The sequence below is a fragment of the Lepidothrix coronata genome, unplaced genomic scaffold, assembly GCF_001604755.1.
Source record: "Lepidothrix coronata isolate B3197 unplaced genomic scaffold, Lepidothrix_coronata-1.0 Scaffold39, whole genome shotgun sequence".
Lineage (NCBI taxonomy): Eukaryota > Metazoa > Chordata > Aves > Passeriformes > Pipridae > Lepidothrix > Lepidothrix coronata.
In genome coordinates, this window is record NW_016690219.1 from 5,777,645 (window position 1) to 5,794,588 (window position 16,944).

Sequence of the window (16,944 nt, forward strand, 5' to 3'; positions counted from 1 at the left end):
GGGGGACAAAGAAAAAAATAGAAATAATTTTAGAAGTGTTAACAAAAAAAAAAAAAAAAAAAAGGGAAAAAAAAAAAAAAAAAAAAAAAAAGACCAATGCCCCCAAAACCGAGCCTGGAAACCTCTATCTACATATATGATTTACCCCTCCCTCTCAGTTTTTTTTTCCTCCTTTTTTTGTTGTTGGTTTTTTTTTTTCTCTGTTTTTTTTTTTTTTGATGGATAGACTTCGAAATATCTCAAGCTGTTCTCCTGTGTCCAACACGTCCCTGTGCAGATCTCCTTGATATTTTTCCCTCCAGTTATTAGTATTATCACCATTATTTTATTTTTAGCTATTACAAGACTTTTTTTATTTCCAGATGTTAGTCCACACCTATTCCGCCATGGTGAGTTTGGATCCATGTTGTACTAGAATTGCATGTTCTCTCTCTCTCTCTCGATCTGTTGTCTCTCTCTCTCCCTCTCTCTCTCTTTTTAAACGCCTTTGGCTTGGTAATTTAGCACAATAATTGGAGGAGGCTTGCAGCTGCTTCTCCCTTTTTGCATTGTGTGTTCCCGATTTGAGCGAGGGGAGTCTGGGGGGAGAGTAGGGGGAAAAAGAACTTTTTTTCCTTTTTTTTTTTTTTTTTTTTTTTTTTTTAACCATGTGTGCCACTGCTTGTGGGGGTTTGAGCTACACTTTGTGGAATAGATATTTTTGTTGTTTACTTTAGCCTCGCAGCTTCAGTGCGAGGGAGTTGGACAAAACTCCTCTCCCACCTTTTCTCTGAAACCTCTACACATTTCCACCCCCCCCGCCCCCCGTCCCCTCCACACACCCCAAAGACTTTTCATTACAATTAACCCCCACCCCATACTCCGGAATACAATATTAGAAAAGGAAACAAAAGACACTGGAAGTTGCTGCAGAAATCATAGAGACTGGATTTGTTCAATGCCGATGTTCCATTTCTATTTTGTTTGATTTTTTTTAAATTTATTTTTTAAGGGGTAGACTCTCTTTAAGCAAAGATCCCGCGTGGGTTTTATTTTGAGTTTCTTTTTTATTTTTTTTCCCCACGTCCTTTTTTTGCACAACTTCTCACCTCGGAGTCCTCCGAGAAGTGCAACTTTCTTTTTGGGCTTTTCCACGTGAAAATGGGTTGGTGATTTTGAGGACTTCAGCAATGGGAATAAACAAACGTTTGGAAACTTTAGGCAGGGGGAAAAGTGGGTTGTTTGGATGGATGGGTGGTGTGAGGCTCTTATTTTTTTTTATTTAATTATTTATTTTTTTTACCTTTGGTTTGATTTGGGGGGCTGTGGATGGAGAATTATATTACTGGACTGAAATTGCAGATCATATATGCATACAGAGCACTAGTCCTACAGTTTTAATTTTGACATTTAGCAATTCTCCCTCACACCCCCCGCCCCCTTCCCCCTTCTTGATGGTTACCGGGAACAGACACAATGTGGGTACGAAACACTGTAACATTTCTAATACGTGGCAGGGGAAAGGGGCACATCTGAATTCCAGTTTCCAACCGTTTACGGTTTTATTTTATTTTATTTTGGGATGGGTTTTGCTCCTTTTATTTTTTTTTTAAAGGTCTTCTTTTTTGTTGTTGTTTTTTTTATGTCATTCCGCCTGTAGGACCGGCATGATGGAGTGCCCAGCCACAGTTCCAGGCTGTCCCAGCTGGGATCCGTCTCGCAGGGACCCTACTCCAGCGCTCCTCCGCTCTCTCACACCCCATCCTCGGATTTCCAGCCGCCTTATTTCCCACCCCCCTACCAGCCTCTTCCTTACCACCAAAGCCAGGACCCTTACTCCCATGTCAATGACCCCTACTCCCTAAACCCCTTGCATCAGCCCCAGCAGCACCCCTGGGGACAGAGGCAGAGGCAAGAGGTGGGATCAGAAACCGGGTCACTGCTGCCACAGCCTCGGGCCGCCCTGCCCCAGCTCTCGGGACTGGACCCCAGGCGGGACTACCACTCAGTAAGGAGGCCAGATGTCCTCCTGCACTCAGCTCACCATGGCCTTGACTCCGGCATGGGGGACAGCCTTTCTCTACATGGCATCGGACACCCAGGGATGGAGGAGGTCCAGGTAAGGCACCGCGTTCCTTTCTCCCGGGCAGTGCAGCTGGAGCCCCCATGCCTGGGCTGGGAATGATCAGTGAGGGATTTCCAGCGATATTGCTGTGGGTTGCCATTCTTTTTTTCCGTTCTGGGATTATAACTGTGGTACTCCCCCTCCCTCTCCCTCTATTTTTCTATATTTTTTTTTTATAAGAGAATTTATTTCCTTGCTGTCACGCACAGGCTGTGCTCTATAAACCCTCCCCTACATGGCAAGCCAGCAGAGTGCAGGGGGAAGGCGGACATGCTGCTCCAAATATTCCACGTGTTTCAAAAGCTGGCAGAGTTCAAGCCTGGCTTTTCAAATTCCAGTTATTTCCCATGCAATCTCAGCTTCCACCCCCTTTCCCCCCCCCAACCAATTTCCTGTCGTTCAGGGATTTTGATGAAACTGTCGAATTACTACATTTTTCGTCCGGGAGGGAGGCAAAATATAAACAAAACCCAAACCCAAAGCAATAACTGGTAATCAGAAACAAGTCCGGTGTCCATCCCCCCCACTCCCTCCTTATTTTTTTAAGTGTAGTTGGGTAAGGTAGCACTGATTTTAAATAGTTCTCTCTTTTGGGTAACAAAGGAGTTTCGCCGGGCTCAAAGCACGGTATTTCCCAGCTTTCTTCCATCCCACGCGAAACTCATCATCACGTGTTATTTCCTAAAAACAGAAAGGCCCTTAACAGCTTCGGTGCTGGGCTGGTTTGCACCTTGCTGGAGCTGGGCATGCACAGCCCGTGGGGACCCCCGAGCCCGAGGCTGAAGCCTCCAGGGGCCAAGTCCTGCGTTAGTCTTTACTAATCGGGATTTTAGGGGTTCCCTTCCATTCTTTTTAGTTGTTTTTTTTTCCCAGAATTTCTATATCATATATTATATATATATATATATATATATATGCATATATATATATATATATGTATACATGACACATGTATTTAGTCTTGGAATAAATAAAGAAAAGAATCATTGGATGAAATACGGACTACAAAGTTACAGAAAGGGAAAAAGAAAGGAAAAAAGAGGAGCCTGGGAAGAAAAAAAAGTAGCCGTGAAAAAGGATGCGCTGAACATTATAGGAATCAGCGGCAGGGAAGCGGAGGGGATGTATTGCTTTGGCTTGTGGCTTGGCTTGTTTTAGGGCTTCACGGGAAAATGCCCGGTCTTTGCTGGGCCGAGATGCTTTAGAAATAGAAAGGTTTTGCTGTTTGGATTTGCTCCTGCCTCCGAGCTCAGTGACCGTCGGGTCGCCGGTTCCTGCAGGTTTCCAAGGTGGCTTTGAGACCTGGGGGCAACCCCTGACCCCCACGGGCGCGATGCGCAAGTCTCGTCTCGCATTCCTGGCTCAGACAAACTGGTCTGCAAGTCAAGGCGAGTTTTACCTCTGTGAATGCGGGAAGGAGATCGCTCTCCTTTCTGTCTGCAGCCGATAGGCGTTAAATGCTGTTTGTGCTTTGATATTTACACTTTCCCCGAAGAAAAGCCGGTAATTGTTGTGCTTTTGTGAGAAAAAAAAAAAAAAAGAGAAAAACAGAAAAGAGGGAAGGTAAAGGAAAGAGGTAAAAAGGAGAGAAGAAAAAAGATAAAACGCAGAAAAAAAAGAAAAGGTAGAGGAAGGAGAGAGGGAAAGGAATGGAAAGATATGGAAAGGAAGAGAGACAGACATAAAGAAGGGGAAAAAAAGGAAAGAAAGAGCAGAAATAATAGGGAAAGAGGAGCTCAAATGAAGCAGCTCTCCATCCGTTTTCCAATAAAACATCCCTGCTGCCGACAGGGCACAGTACTGGCGGCAACTGCCTCCCCTCGATGCCTCCGAGCGCAGCGGTGACGACCCTCGGTCATCCCCGACCTGCTCGCCCGGGCTGGCCGGGCCGGGGGGGTGGGATGGGGTGGGCTCGGGGTAGGATGGGGCAGGCGAAGCTGTGGACCAGCAGAGCTGGAGTCCTTGTTTTGGGGTACTGAGACAGCGGGAAATTAAACAGACCCTTTATTTCTGTAAGTTTGGTCTCAGGCTGGGGGGAGGAGGGGGTCCCAGGGAGAAACACATGAAGGAAGAGGTGTCCAACTGCAAGTCAACACAGGCAGGAGGGAAAGCAGCCCAGAACTCGCTTCTACCGCTCAGCATTTTCTATTCTTGTCCCCCCACTGGTGACAGATGAAGTTGGGCAGTTTTCCATCCTGATATTCAGTATGGATTTATTCTAGATTCGAGGAATCCATTCTAGCTACAGGGATTTTTATTTAGACCACATATACTTATTATCCACCATCACTAGATAGAATTTCCAGGAAGGATTTCAAGTATAATTTTTTTAATAGTCCAGAAAGTTGAACCGATATCTAGATATACAGTTGGATAAAGATGTTTCTCTTTGCTTTAGCTCATGCATGTCTTATCAAATATGTGCCATGAGGATGGGCTGGGCTGAGGAGGAGACAGAGAAAGAGAGTGCGTGACAGAAAGAAACAGTGGTTATTTTATAAACACCAAATCCAGGCCATGTGTGAGCCATTGTCCAGGGCTAGAATTAAGTGATTGTAACATGATAGCGCTCTGTTATTGTAAACAGGACATATTGTATTGCTATTGCTGCCCCTTTCGAGAGGAATTTTCAATCTGCGATTTACAGCCTTCAGACAGGGAACAGAAAAGCCAAGACCTGCTTATTGAAAAAAATTTGCATCATCTAATAGGGACTCTGAAAAAAAAATAAAACCCCACCATCGCAACCCCAGATATTTTTTTCTCCCCATCGGCTGGGCAAAAGTAGGGTTATAGTAGTAAAAGATACAGTGAAGGAAATATTCAGACTCTTCGAAGGAAAATAAAGGCTGGATTTTTCAGGTTTTCTCTCAGATATGTCCATAGCTGTTGAATAATGTGATTATAGATAGTATTCGGGAAGCTCCATGCTATCAGATTATTGGAGGAGGGAAGGGAAGGGAATCTTCCCCTCCAGATTTTCCAAGTACATCTGGAAACTCATCACCTTTCCCCTCCCTGCACACACACCTCCGCTCCTCCTCCTCCTCACTCACGCTGCTACTACGTGCCAGCTAGAGACAAGGAAAGTTAAGTTGCACCAAAACACCCAAGTCTCTTATAAAGTAACCCCTGGTATCACTTTTAACTAAAGAAGTCTAGTAATTAAAAGTCTGAGTTGTTTTTCCACGTTTCCGCATGCAGTCCTAATTAAATCTTTACGATCCTCTCTGTGACTATTAACTGCCAGCATGCTGAGCGAATATCCTGTACAAAAACCCAGCAGGAGGGCGTAATTAGATAGAAAATCAGACAGGAGTCTTCTCATTAACTACAACAACTAACCCACGTTGCTGATGGAGCGAGCGGAGTGCATGCACACGCATAAAGGGTGTGCACAACCATCGACTCCAGAGATAGGGCGAGATCAGGAGGAAAGATGGAAAAAAATAAAAGGGAAGGTGGCGTTTCATGTTTACCTCCAATTCTGTGCCATCGAGGTGCGCCACGCTGCACTCCAGCAGGCTGCAGGATTTGCTCATCATCCCTCGTCGGGAGCTGCTCAGGGAAAGGAGGGAAGACTTTGTAATTTTATTTTGTGCCCTTTAGGTATGTAGCCTATTGATTATGAGAGAGAGACACAGCCATGCCCAAACACATCACATAAGGCAACCCTCTACGTGTGTGTGTAGGCTCGTTGGAGGGTGTATTCAAGGAAAATGAAAGGAAAGCTCTCGTAGAAAATATTGTTCAGTCACGTTTTGGGGAGATGTAATTTTCTCCTAAATCATATTCCATCTGGAATGTCTCCGCTGAGCACAGAGATGGAGATAAGGGCTAGATCCGGATAAGCTCAGCCTCTCGGTGTAGCAAAGATAAAGTTAAAATAATAGTGACGAAAATCGTTGCTTTGCTGTGAAGGTGTTTTCCTTATCAAGGAAAAATGTGACAACAACCCAAACATACAATAACATCGAAACCCCTAAACCCTAAATAATAATGAGAAAAATAAAATAATAAAGTCAAGAAACTCACAGGTCCCTCCTTTCTCTCGAATCGACCCTAAAATGGAACCTGTCGGAATTCTGCAGTAAATTGCTCTTATGACATCTCATCTCTTTGGGAGATGATTTTACTCTGCCGGACGCAGATTCAGCGGTAGTTTTAGTTGTTTTGTTTGTTTTGGGGTTTTTTAAATATATATATCCCACTTTCATGTTGAGAAATGAAACGCAACATTTGCTGTGTCCTCTGTGCCCGTCTTTGTTCTCTTCCCTGCCAAAGAAGTTAATGCCGTAATAACAGGTGTGCTCCTCAGCGGGCTGAAAAGAAGGGGGAAAGTGCGAAAACACGGCTTTGAAATCGGGACCTTTTTTCCTAGGCGATCAATTTGGTGGTTCATACTTTTGATAATGTATATTCCCGCTCCTCCCTCCCCGTCCCCACTAATTCAGGACATGGAAGCAACCTCGGGAGCTGTAAATCTCTTTCTGCCCGTCCCCTGTACAATGTGGGCGTTGCGCTGCTCTCCGAAAGGCTCAGGCTTTAATTAAAAGTCCATAATGTAAACTATGATATATAAAAAGTAAATGGCCCTTGAATTATTAAGATGTAGCAGGGTTAAACAAACAAACAAAAAAACAAAAAGAAAAAGGAGGAGGGGAAGGAAAGGGGAGGGAGCATTTAAGTTGTCCTTAATCGTGTTCATTTATGTCATGCAATAGATCTTGCAGATGTTGCCAAATTGCCACATTTTCAAAGGAAGAAATATAAAGCTTTATGGAATGCAAAGAAGTCTATGTGATATCTATGTTTTATAAGATAACAAAACCACTATTGCGCCCCATATGCTTCACACCTCTTTTTGTTTTATTAGAAGACTATATAATTTGTAAGAATTTCATTTTCTTCTCGATTTGGGGAAATAATAATAACAACAATAATAATAGTAAAAGAAAAATTCTCCCTCCCCTAGTGAATTAATATAAATGGAAATAACAGGAACTCCAGTTTGGAATGACATGATTTATGTACGCGATTCTTTAATATCCAGTCAATTTGAATAGTGATGTTTTTATATCCACAGTCAGTTGAAGATGCCAATAACAGCGGTATGAACTTATTGGACCAGTCTGTCATTAAAAAAGGTATGGATTATTCCAACAAGCTAGACAAACTTTTACTGTGTAGCAATATCTTCATGATATATTTTGACTTTGGGGCAATTAATTTCTCCGGGAAGCAGGAATACATGGCAGCAAGATGAATAGTTGATTGGATCAGCAGATAGAGTGAGGGGATAAGATATGTGAACAGAAAAGTTTATATCCCCGCCTCCCCCGTCCTTCAAAGGGTTTAGTGACACAAATGCTCTCTAATGGAGCACCCCATGCTCGAATGCAGTTTCCATGGGCCCTCCTCTCCTCTTTTCCCCCCTCACCTCGAGAGTCTTCGATGGGAACCCCTTGGCTTTTAATAGAGGAAGGTGGTTGATTCCCTTTGGGGCTTAAATGCATTTCACGGGCGAATAAAACGTGGAGAGAAAGAGATGCCCATGGAAAGGCAGCCCCGGCCCCCTTCCCTGCTTCCTCCAAGATTCCTCCCTTCCCCCTTCCTCCAAGGTTCCCCCCTTCCCCATGCCCATTTTTTACATCTTTCTACATATGCGCCCGTGATTTAGTGTAACTGCAGAATCACCCCATACTGTTAAAGGGAATGTGATATTAACAAATGTTTGCAGTCTCTTGTACAGCTGTAAGCAAAATAATTAACTAATTAAACTAATTAAATGTAATTACAATAACTCATTTTGGGCGTATTGCAGCTGCTTAATTTTTTTACATTTCTCTGACAGTCCCTGGAAGACGCTCGGCGATTAGTGTTGTGTTATGCTGATAGACATTAAACAGATCACACGCTGCAAATGGAGGGAAAGCTATCTTTAATTATCTAAGGAGTTTCTATTTCTAGATTCAATTTTAAGTACCAGAGATGAGGCTTAGAAATGCTGTCCCTTATGCTTACTATCAGCAGCACTTATCTCCAGGACCTTGTTATTTGTCAAATGCTCACAAATGGTTTAATAGCGATGATCTTGTAGGATGTAAAGCAAAATAACGTGGAGGGTGTTTGCTTAAAACGTGTTGAAGGCAGCACGAGGTCCTTCCGTGTATTTATGGTTTGTTTGGCTGTTTGCTTGTTTTTTTGTTTTTGTTTTTGTTTTCTTTTTTAATTTAAATCTTCATGTACGGTCTCTCTTTCACACACATGATCAAGGTCTAGTTGTTTGAGGGAGGACAGACGAAAACTTGAAGACCCTTTGGCAGCACCATTTATGACTATTGGTTGAAAAGTCGAAGGTTTTTTGGTTTTTTTGGTTGCTTGCTTAGTTGTTTATTTGTTTTTTTTTTTCTTTTCTTTTTTAAGAAACAGAAAGTTACTTACCTTTAAAAAGGAAAAAAAAAAAAGATTTCTGCTGTTTTGGTTCAGTTTGAATGTTTAATGGGGTATCTACTCAGGGTCTGTAACCTGATGGTTTCTGGTTTTATTTTTAACCTTTTTTTTTCCCTCGCTCTCCTCCCCCTTCCCCACCCCCACTTGACACCTCATACATGATGTTGTCTCTTGTGTGTATTTGATTAATTGGTGCTTGATTTGTGGTCGAGAGACTCCTTCCCAATGTTGTTCCGCGCTGGTTTTTCACAGAATACACAGTTCAAAATACTCTTTTTTTTTTTTTTTTTTTTTTTTTTTTTTTTTTTTTTAAACACGCACACGTCTCTGTCTCTCCCTCCTTCAGCTGACGAGGACAGCAGAGACATTCCACGTGTGTGCTCGGTGGTACAGTTAGAGAGCGAGTAGCACTAGAATGTGAATGTCAATAATTCTATGGATCAGGTATAGATTTTTATATGTGTAAGGTATATATTTAGGTGTGCTTTTTATGTGTGGGCATTGCAACGGCCCCAGGTCGAGCAGCTGCCTCCCAAAGAGACCCAGTCTGGTCTATATGGGATTACATGTGCCTATTTGCAGCCAGAAGAAGAGATACTCTGAGTTTACACGTGATGAGCAGGAGACATATGCACTTCGGAAATTAGGTTACTAAAAAAGACCCTGAGATGTGTTTGCAACTGTTTAAAAGTCACTGCAGCAACGTTTTCTTCCTTAGAAGTAATGCTGAGCTCTAAGAGACTTCCCAGCATAAAGGAATATTGTATTTTCTCGCCCAGCGATTTTCCTGGGTGCCGAGGAAGAGAAATGGGTAATAAATAGCAGGTCACACTTGTGGCAGTCAATATTTAATCAGGACGAGAGAAGGAGCAACACAGAGAGTGCTCAGTATCAATTTCGCTTTGTTCCCTGCAGTTTGTAGCTGTGAGGATGCACTTTGAAGGAAGAATAAGTTATTTAAACTCTGTGAGTCGTTATTGCAGGCAGATGGCACAGATAGAGAGACAGGAAGGTATTGACTGATTTTTGTCCAGTGGAACGTTCCCGTGATACATATTTGCCAGTCGAGGCTTGGAGGGGGTCTACTTCACCAAATCCTGGTTTAGTGCCTAAAATTCTTTAATTACAAAGCAGTGGGAGAAGTATGATGGAGACTTAAGAGTCTAAACTTAATTATATCACCCAGACTGTGTCTGTTCACGGCCTTCCAGGCCTGCAGAGGGAATTACCTATCTATGCAAAAGCTTTGCCAAATTATTAAGGAAATTATATAGGGATTCATACACGGCTATTGATTTATCTCACGTATCGATCCCCCACAATAGATTACACATACCCAGCCTCTTGTTATGTTTGCTATCTGAGCTTACTTGACATTTCTGAAGTAATTTAGTTAAGAGGAAATGAGTTGTTCCCAGTAGAGAGAGCAAACGAGTGGAGTGAAGGTAGCCAGCGTGATAAATGGCTCTTTCATTTGGAGATCTCCAGAGCTCGTTTAAGGCTAATTTTCTGTATTAGCCCCCTTTGAGCTATTAATGCAATAGGCAGGGACCGTGGCCCCTCGTCTCTTAGCTGCCCCATTAGAGCGAGCATTAAGCTACCAAGCCTGAACTCCACCGTGGTCGTGGTGGTGGTGGCGGGGAAATAATGAAAGGTGCTTTTTAAACTCCCCTAATCTAAACTGGCAGAGGGTGGTTAATACGATTTGAAGGGGGCTGGTCAATGAACAATCAATAAACTAATAATGAGAAGGATGCGGTACATTAACAGCCTAAAAATGCAACGAGACATTAAAAAATCATCGTTAACTCCTAGTTCCATTAAGATTTGGGTGGTGGAAGTGGGAGGGAGGGAGCCAGATAAATCGTCAAGATAGTAATGATCACCAAGAGCATTAATATCAGTTATAACTAAGCTTTCAGAGCTTACCGGTTGCACGTTTGGAGGCCTTTCCCTCGAGTTCTGCTGAAATGAAGGGAAAGTTTTCCATGTGTCAGGAATAAAAGATAGAGCTCCCTTGTCAAGTGCTCATCTGAAATCTGCTTGGCACCGACTATGGTGAAAGAAGTTGTCCTCTTGCAAAACCTTTCGTGGCCCAAGTCCCGAGTTAATTTTTTGTGACTCTGGGGCACAGTCAGAGTCTTAAAATTATTCTGATGTATTTATTTACTTTCAGCTCTTTCTGACGATCGCCTGCACACTCACACCTGATTTAGCACGAAAGGCCATTTTAACTCGAACACCTTAATTCGTGGTCTCCTTGCAAACACACTCTATCGCTCCTACTACTTTGGGGAAACATATGAAAGAAGGTGTCCTAACCTTTTGCTTTTAACTCTAAATAATACGACATGACTTTCCTCCCCACCTCTTGAAGTTTAGGATAAATGATTAACTGAAAACCACTCTGGCCTCAGCTTTTCAGGTGATAGATCTGGGAATCGGAGATGGTGCTTTGCTGCCACTCAGCTTCGTGCTCATTCCTGGATTACCCACTGAACCTTAGGATCCCCTTTAATTGAATGCAAAACAATTTCAAGGGAATACGTTTCACTTTGAAATTTAGTCCCGGCTTGCAGAGGAAAGGGACTGCGGTTGGAGGAGAGGGGAGGGAGGAAGAGGAGGAGACGAGGGGGACAGGAGGAAATGGGAGATGAACACACACTTTCCGTATTTGTTCATTAAAATTAAAATAAGATCCGGGTCTTTTAGATCCAGCGTGTAAGACGCTGCTCCGGACTTTTTAGACTTGGCCACTGAGTCAGATCAAATTATCAGTTACAGCAAAGTCCTGTTGTTATACTGGACAAAGAATTTTCTACTCATTTCAGGCCCAGTAGGCAGATAAAAAAAATTGAAAGAATTTAACAGTTGATCAATAATTAATTTGTCCATGATGTTTGTTAGTAAGAAATATAAGAAACATTTCCTCTGATTGATTATTTGATTGATTGATTGATTGACTATCAGATTATTCACCGGGGTTATTGTAATAATATCCATAGCTTAAACCCCTATTATTCAGCTATTTTCAGGACATAAATCTATTCTTTCTTTATATTTAGTGTCCATAAAATGGCTTTTATTTCAATTTCCTCTTGTGAGTTCACATTCGTGCGCATTTTCACAGGTTTTTGGCAAGCAACCCAACAGAGAACCACCATACAAAAAAAAAGAAAAAAGAAAAAAAAAGAAAAAAAGAACCCTAAGACTTAATGTATGCACAGAAAATTGTAAACATGTAAAGAACTGAAAGCTTCACGCTGAGTTTCGCCATGCTCCATTTCCCCACCATTTCCTGCTGTCGTTTTAAAGCGATCTCACTCATCTAGAGATCCCGTTTGCAGGAACAGTATGCTTATAATTACTAACAAATCAAGCGGCTACTGTTGCTCTCCCGGTTTATTGATAAGCTGAAGAGAAATGGAAGGGGGAGAAATGACAAAGAGGCTGGAAGGAACCACAGGAGGAGAAAGAGGGGAAAAAAAGGAGGGAGAAAAAAAGAAGGAGGGAGGAAAGAGAGATAAAGGGATGGAAAAGGAGAAAGGAGAGGAGAAAAGGGAGACAAAGGAGGTAAAGAAAGAAATATAAAGCCAGGGAGAAGGCAGGGATTTTAAAAGGGGGAATTATGTATTTGTGAGTGCTCACATACACACAGCAAATAGAGTTTGGGAGTGAAAGAAAATCGAACAGTTTCTGCTGGGGATAACAAGAACTAAATGGGATGAAGTGAAAGCAGGAGTGGTGGGGACTCTGCGTGGATACGTGTGTATTATTCTGTTTTACTCCAGCAGTTGTGGCAATCCCCAACCAACTGGGAAAGTTGACATCGGCTAAAAATACACCCTGCATTAGGGTTTATTTACATCCACGCAGGGATTTGACACATGCAGCCGCACACAGGGATCTCTTCACCCACAAAACCTCCACGTTCCATTATCTCTGCTGCTGTCTGGGCTATATCTGAAAAGCTCTAGCCATGATAAACATATAGATATGATATAGATAGAGATAATTCATTCCATGGCAAACACTTTTTTGAGGCAGCATTAGGTAATTTACAGAAGATACAGAGCCTAGATAGAATACATCTCTCTGAAGCTATGAAATTGCAATAGATATGCTTACACCGCCTGGTAAGCCTCAAAATGGGTTCTGAGTTATCAGGCTCCAGCTGGTGGGTATGTTCCTACGGTCCTTTTCAGGGGAAACAGTGGTAGGAGGAAAAGCTGAGGAGCTCCCAGCATAGCAGGGAAGGGAGCCAGCTTGCTTCCCAAAAGCAATTTGCAAGGGGAAAAAAAAATACCGAGCACGTGAAAATCCATATTTCAAAGGTTAACTAATGTAATGAGTGCTCCGAAAGGCCAAAGCGAGTGGGCTGAGGTGCATTTAAGCATTGCACGGGTCCTTCTCTCTTTAGTGAGTTTGGACTAAGATCAGATGTTCGTGGAATTGCTGCCTCTTGTTTAATTTCTCAGTTCACTGGACAGTGACCTGATAAACTGGTCACTAAATATAGCCACGGTAAAGGTGTACTCGAACCACTGAGCCCGTGAGTTTGTCCCAAGAAAAAAATGCCAGTCATGAAGATCTGTCTGGTGGCACTGCTTTAATCTAACTTTTTTTTTTTTTAGTTTATAATTTTTTTTAACTTGATACTTCACTCAGACTATCGTACATGAAATAAGTGATATATTTATGTATAACGGGGGAAAATGCATATGGTTTTTTGCTCTGCTGTACTACCTCTGATACCTTCCTATATAGAATCAATGACAAAAAAAAAATCCTATTAATAGCAATGAAAGCAGGAGCGGGCCTCTAACTCTTTTATAACTGTTTCTGAGCTGTTCTCAAACTATTTGAAACCGCCTTTATGAGCTGCATAAAGTGCCTAAGTAAAAATAATAGAGAAATAGGAATCCATTTCACTTTCCGATTCCCTGAAGTCAAGCCACTCAAAATAATTTGTTTATACTGGAGACTATATACAAGGCATAAGAAGCAATATGTATATCTAAAATCGACATGCCTTTTGGTTTTTAGCTGTTATGGAGCTTTTATTGTGGGGGTCTGGTCTGGCAGTAGGAAATGATCTGTAATAAAAACAGTGAAACACGGTTGTGTCTATTCCATACACTGAGGTTATAAAATTGGCAATTGCCCAGTAGTTAGCACTTGGTAATATATTAGGATACCCGATCTTATTGTTTAGCAGCTCCAGACGACTTAAATATCCGCTCAACCCTAATGGTTTGATTCTCCAGATATGTTGCAAATAAACAGGGCTTTTATGACTTAACTGACATGTATTATAAGTACCTAAATAGCTGGCATATGTGCATAATAGAACCCTATTATTTGCCGAATTGGTTTTGCAATTGATTGAGTGGAAACGGGAGATTGTGAAGTAGTATCTGCTCGAAGAGGGTGTGTAATCAATTAGTCTTCTCCTCTGAAACATGCCCGCTGGACTGCCAGGGCTCTGCCACCAGCAAACCCCCCAGTTTTGGAGTATATTTTCTATAAGGAAACGTGTGTTGCCGTGAATCCAAGAGGAAGCAGCAGTAGCAGCTGTCAGCTCTTATTAACTCCTGCATAAAACATACCTTAAGTACGGTTTGTTATCAATTACTTGCAGAAATGAAACAACTGGGAAAATGCAGTGAGGCTCCCTATAAATTAAAGTGATTGGGTGATTGATTAGAGCACCTGCTGTAAATCATAACAGTTACACACAATTATGAGAGAGCTATTTAAGTTCATTTGTAAACAAAACTCATGTCACGGGGGAATTGCTCTCCGTTTTAGTTTAGCCAATTTTTTTGTTTATTTCTGAGTGTGTCTGGTTGCTATTATAGGAATTTGTTCATTATAATCCCCTTGGTTACTCTTAAAATAACCTCACTGGTTTCTCAGAGAAAAGAAATATTTCGTTTTATCTTAGGCAGAGCAACACGGTTTTATTTTATTTAGCTTCACTTTATCGTCCTCTTTTTATTTTTCCCTATAACTACCTTTAAATATGTGTTACAGTAACTAAACCAGCTTTATTTAGGGGTGGGAGAGTTCCCAGTAATTCACGGACAGCACAATATGATCAGAGTGGAGAACACCATGGTAGGACCAGATATTTTTTTTCCTGGTGTTCATTTTTCTAAAGGAAAAGACTCATTTTATTTCATAAACCAGACTTAATAAAAACACAAAGCAATAACAGAGCTGTCTTCTCGTTGCTGTATCCTCCAGCCTTTATACTTATTTAAGACAGCAACTCCCTTCGTGTGCTGCATTTATTCCTGGCTCAGCTTAGCAGTAATGGAAACATTAGCCAAAAAAAAGTAAATTTTCCTCTTTTTTTCCCCTCCAGAAAGGCGCTGTCCGTTGTACAAAAGGCATCGGGGGGCTCTGGGTGAGACACAGGCTCAAACCCGAAAGTTGCCAGGTGCTTGCCAATATGTATTTTATTTCCCAATGATTAAACCCTGCATAGAGGCTGTACTGTACCACCCTTCTCTCCATCCATCATTCATGGAGCAGTTTCCTAGAGGTTGGGGGAGCAGCACCCTTTAGGTTGCTGGAGGTAGCCAGAGTTTCAAAATTCCCTTTCATTTTGCTGTTCTGTGCATGTCAGAGAGACTGTGGTTATCCCGTGCTCCTTCGTGGCGTGATGATTTCTCTCTCCCCTCCTCCCCTTTTCTTTCTCCAGTTCCGGTTCCTCCAAAATCTGTTACTTCTTTGATGATGAATAAAGATGGCTTCCTGGGTGGAATTTCAGTCAACACCGGAGAGGTGTTTTGCTCTGTCCCCGGCCGCTTGTCTTTGCTTAGTTCAACTTCAAAGTACAAAGTAACTGTGGGAGAAGTTCAGAGGCGACTTTCCCCTCCAGAGTGTCTGAACGCATCCCTCCTAGGAGGAGTCCTTAGAAGGTAAGAGGCATGAAGATGACCACGTGGGGGGCTCCCTGCACACACCAGAAACACTTGGTCAACAGTAAAGATGATTGCAAATATGCATTGACCTTATTGTTATAGCCTGTGTGTGTAACTTTATGGATAAAGTGAAGATAATCAGTGTTCAGACATTGAGATGAATGTATGGACAGCAGAGAAAGATTTGGCCCTGTTTGCTCACAAATGAAGGAACTGAGACAAGGAAGATTTTTGCTTTTGTATATGAACAGAATTTCTATCTTTTCTCCTACTCACACTTCTCTCTTAGAAAGTGGGCAATATAAAATGCCACATTGGATGTGATTCAGGGTGAACTGGAGGTTTTTGAGGGCTTGATGTATTTCTAGGGTTTTCCTGGATAAATCCACGAGGCTTTCTCTGTATGGCAATAGCAGTCAGACAATTATGTCAGTTATGAGACATGTTGTCACACAAGACATCATTGAGATTGGCAGGGAACTAATAGCCAGGGTAAGGTAGAGAAGTACCTGACTAAAGAAAAGTCATCAACAGGTAGCTCTGAAAGTCAGAAACTTAGTGATTCATGCAGAGAAAGTTGCTGGAGGAATCACTCACAGCTGGGCTCGAGGCCTTTGCTGTTTAATATTTGTGCAAATCACCACTAAAATCCTGGTGGATTTTGCTGAAGACCTCAAAATATTTGGCAATATTGGTGCTGAGGAAAATGGGGAAGTCTTGTTGCCACTCGATCATATCAAGTGGGAGATTGTGGTTTTATCTAAAAGAAACAAGAGTTTAAGCTCTGAGGTCATTAACTGGAAATACTAGGAGGGGGAAAGGCTTTTTTCTTCTTGGCAGGGACTGAGGGACTGTGAATTGTCAGTATGACTTGGCTGTAAGAAAGGTGAGCCAAAGCTCTGTCTCCATTCAGAACAGAGAAGAAGTCATGAGGTACCAGCATGAGGTACCAGTTCACCCACTGAGACTGACAGGAGATAAGACTTCATTTTCTATGGGAGAGGTGGACACCAGACTGGTAAGAAAAGTAGGACTTTTAGACAGGAACAGACTTTAGACAGGAACAAATTCATATAAATTGACAGTGAATAAATTTCAGATCATGTTTAAAAGCTGCTAATCTTAGAGGAGAAAATATCTTGACAACTCCTGTAGCCACAATTGGGATGTGATGAATCTAAGGTGGTTTAAAATGCAGTTTATGTTTGGGGTTCCCCCCTTACCACCCCCTGATGTCGTCGGGGTCTCTGGCTCCATGTCTGGAGATAAGAGGGAAAGTTCTGCTCCGTGCAGTCAGTCACTCAAACACACACACGAGAATCAGGATCTCCTAAAATAGATGCAGTTCCACGTGAATGTCTGTAATCATTGTTCAGCTGCAAGCCTTGCCAGTGAGAGCAGCAGAGACTTTTACTTACAGATGCTAAACCTTCCTGCTCCTTCTGCGCAACCACA

The 16,944-nt window shown here is 42.2% G+C and overlaps 1 protein-coding gene across 5 annotated transcripts in view; it reads left to right on the forward strand.

Annotated features, from left to right (window-relative positions):
- TFAP2B (transcription factor AP-2 beta) overlaps window positions 1-16,944 on the forward strand; it is a 34,048-nt gene that overhangs the window by 4,206 nt on the left and 12,898 nt on the right. For 2 of the 5 annotated variants that reach the window (XM_017813140.1, XM_017813139.1), the window contains exons 2-5: window positions 1,640-2,098; window positions 7,191-7,251; window positions 14,928-15,002; window positions 15,267-15,486. In XM_017813140.1, the coding sequence (XP_017668629.1) occupies window positions 1,640-2,098; window positions 7,191-7,251; window positions 14,928-15,002; window positions 15,267-15,486 (815 nt within the window). Of the gene's footprint in view, window positions 1-211; window positions 390-1,639; window positions 2,099-7,190; window positions 7,252-14,927; window positions 15,003-15,266; window positions 15,487-16,944 lie in introns of those variants that run through there. The other 3 variants (XM_017813141.1, XM_017813143.1, XM_017813142.1) reach the window with 3 other exon arrangements.